This window comes from Penaeus monodon, chromosome 21, assembly GCF_015228065.2.
Source record: "Penaeus monodon isolate SGIC_2016 chromosome 21, NSTDA_Pmon_1, whole genome shotgun sequence".
Lineage (NCBI taxonomy): Eukaryota > Metazoa > Arthropoda > Malacostraca > Decapoda > Penaeidae > Penaeus > Penaeus monodon.
Window position 1 is genome coordinate 8,373,400 of NC_051406.1, and position 350 is coordinate 8,373,749.

The 350-nt window shown below is 42.9% G+C and overlaps 1 protein-coding gene across 5 annotated transcripts in view; it reads right to left on the minus strand.

Moving 5' to 3' along the window:
* Window positions 1-350, minus strand: part of LOC119586172 — a gene marked incomplete at its 3' end in the record, with an annotated part of 81,902 nt that overhangs the window by 33,015 nt on the left and 48,537 nt on the right. For all 5 annotated transcript variants that reach the window (XM_037934875.1, XM_037934874.1, XM_037934873.1 and 2 more), the window contains 1 exon segment: window positions 102-266. In XM_037934875.1, coding sequence (XP_037790803.1) covers window positions 102-266 — 165 coding nt within the window.

Here is a 350-nt window from a genome sequence, read left to right on the forward strand (position 1 = left end):
GTGTTACCAGGGAACGTTTTACGCTGATCCTACGGTCCGCGCGATTCCACCCGGGGACAAATCCTCAAATACAAATCCAAATGTGACAAACTCATACTTACTTGGGAAGCATAGATCTGAAATGGGCAGACCTTCGATGACCTTGACCTCGTATTTATCACGACACTTGCATTCGGTATAATTTACGTCGTACTCGATACATATGGTGTGAACATCGTGGTATTGGCACTGGTCTTCGTGAATACATGGCTTTCCGAGTAATGCAGCTGTGGAAGGAGAGGAAAGGAAAAGCTTATTTGTCATTTATATGCGCAGGATTCACTTTAAGGATTATATCTGTTCTTTTCTTT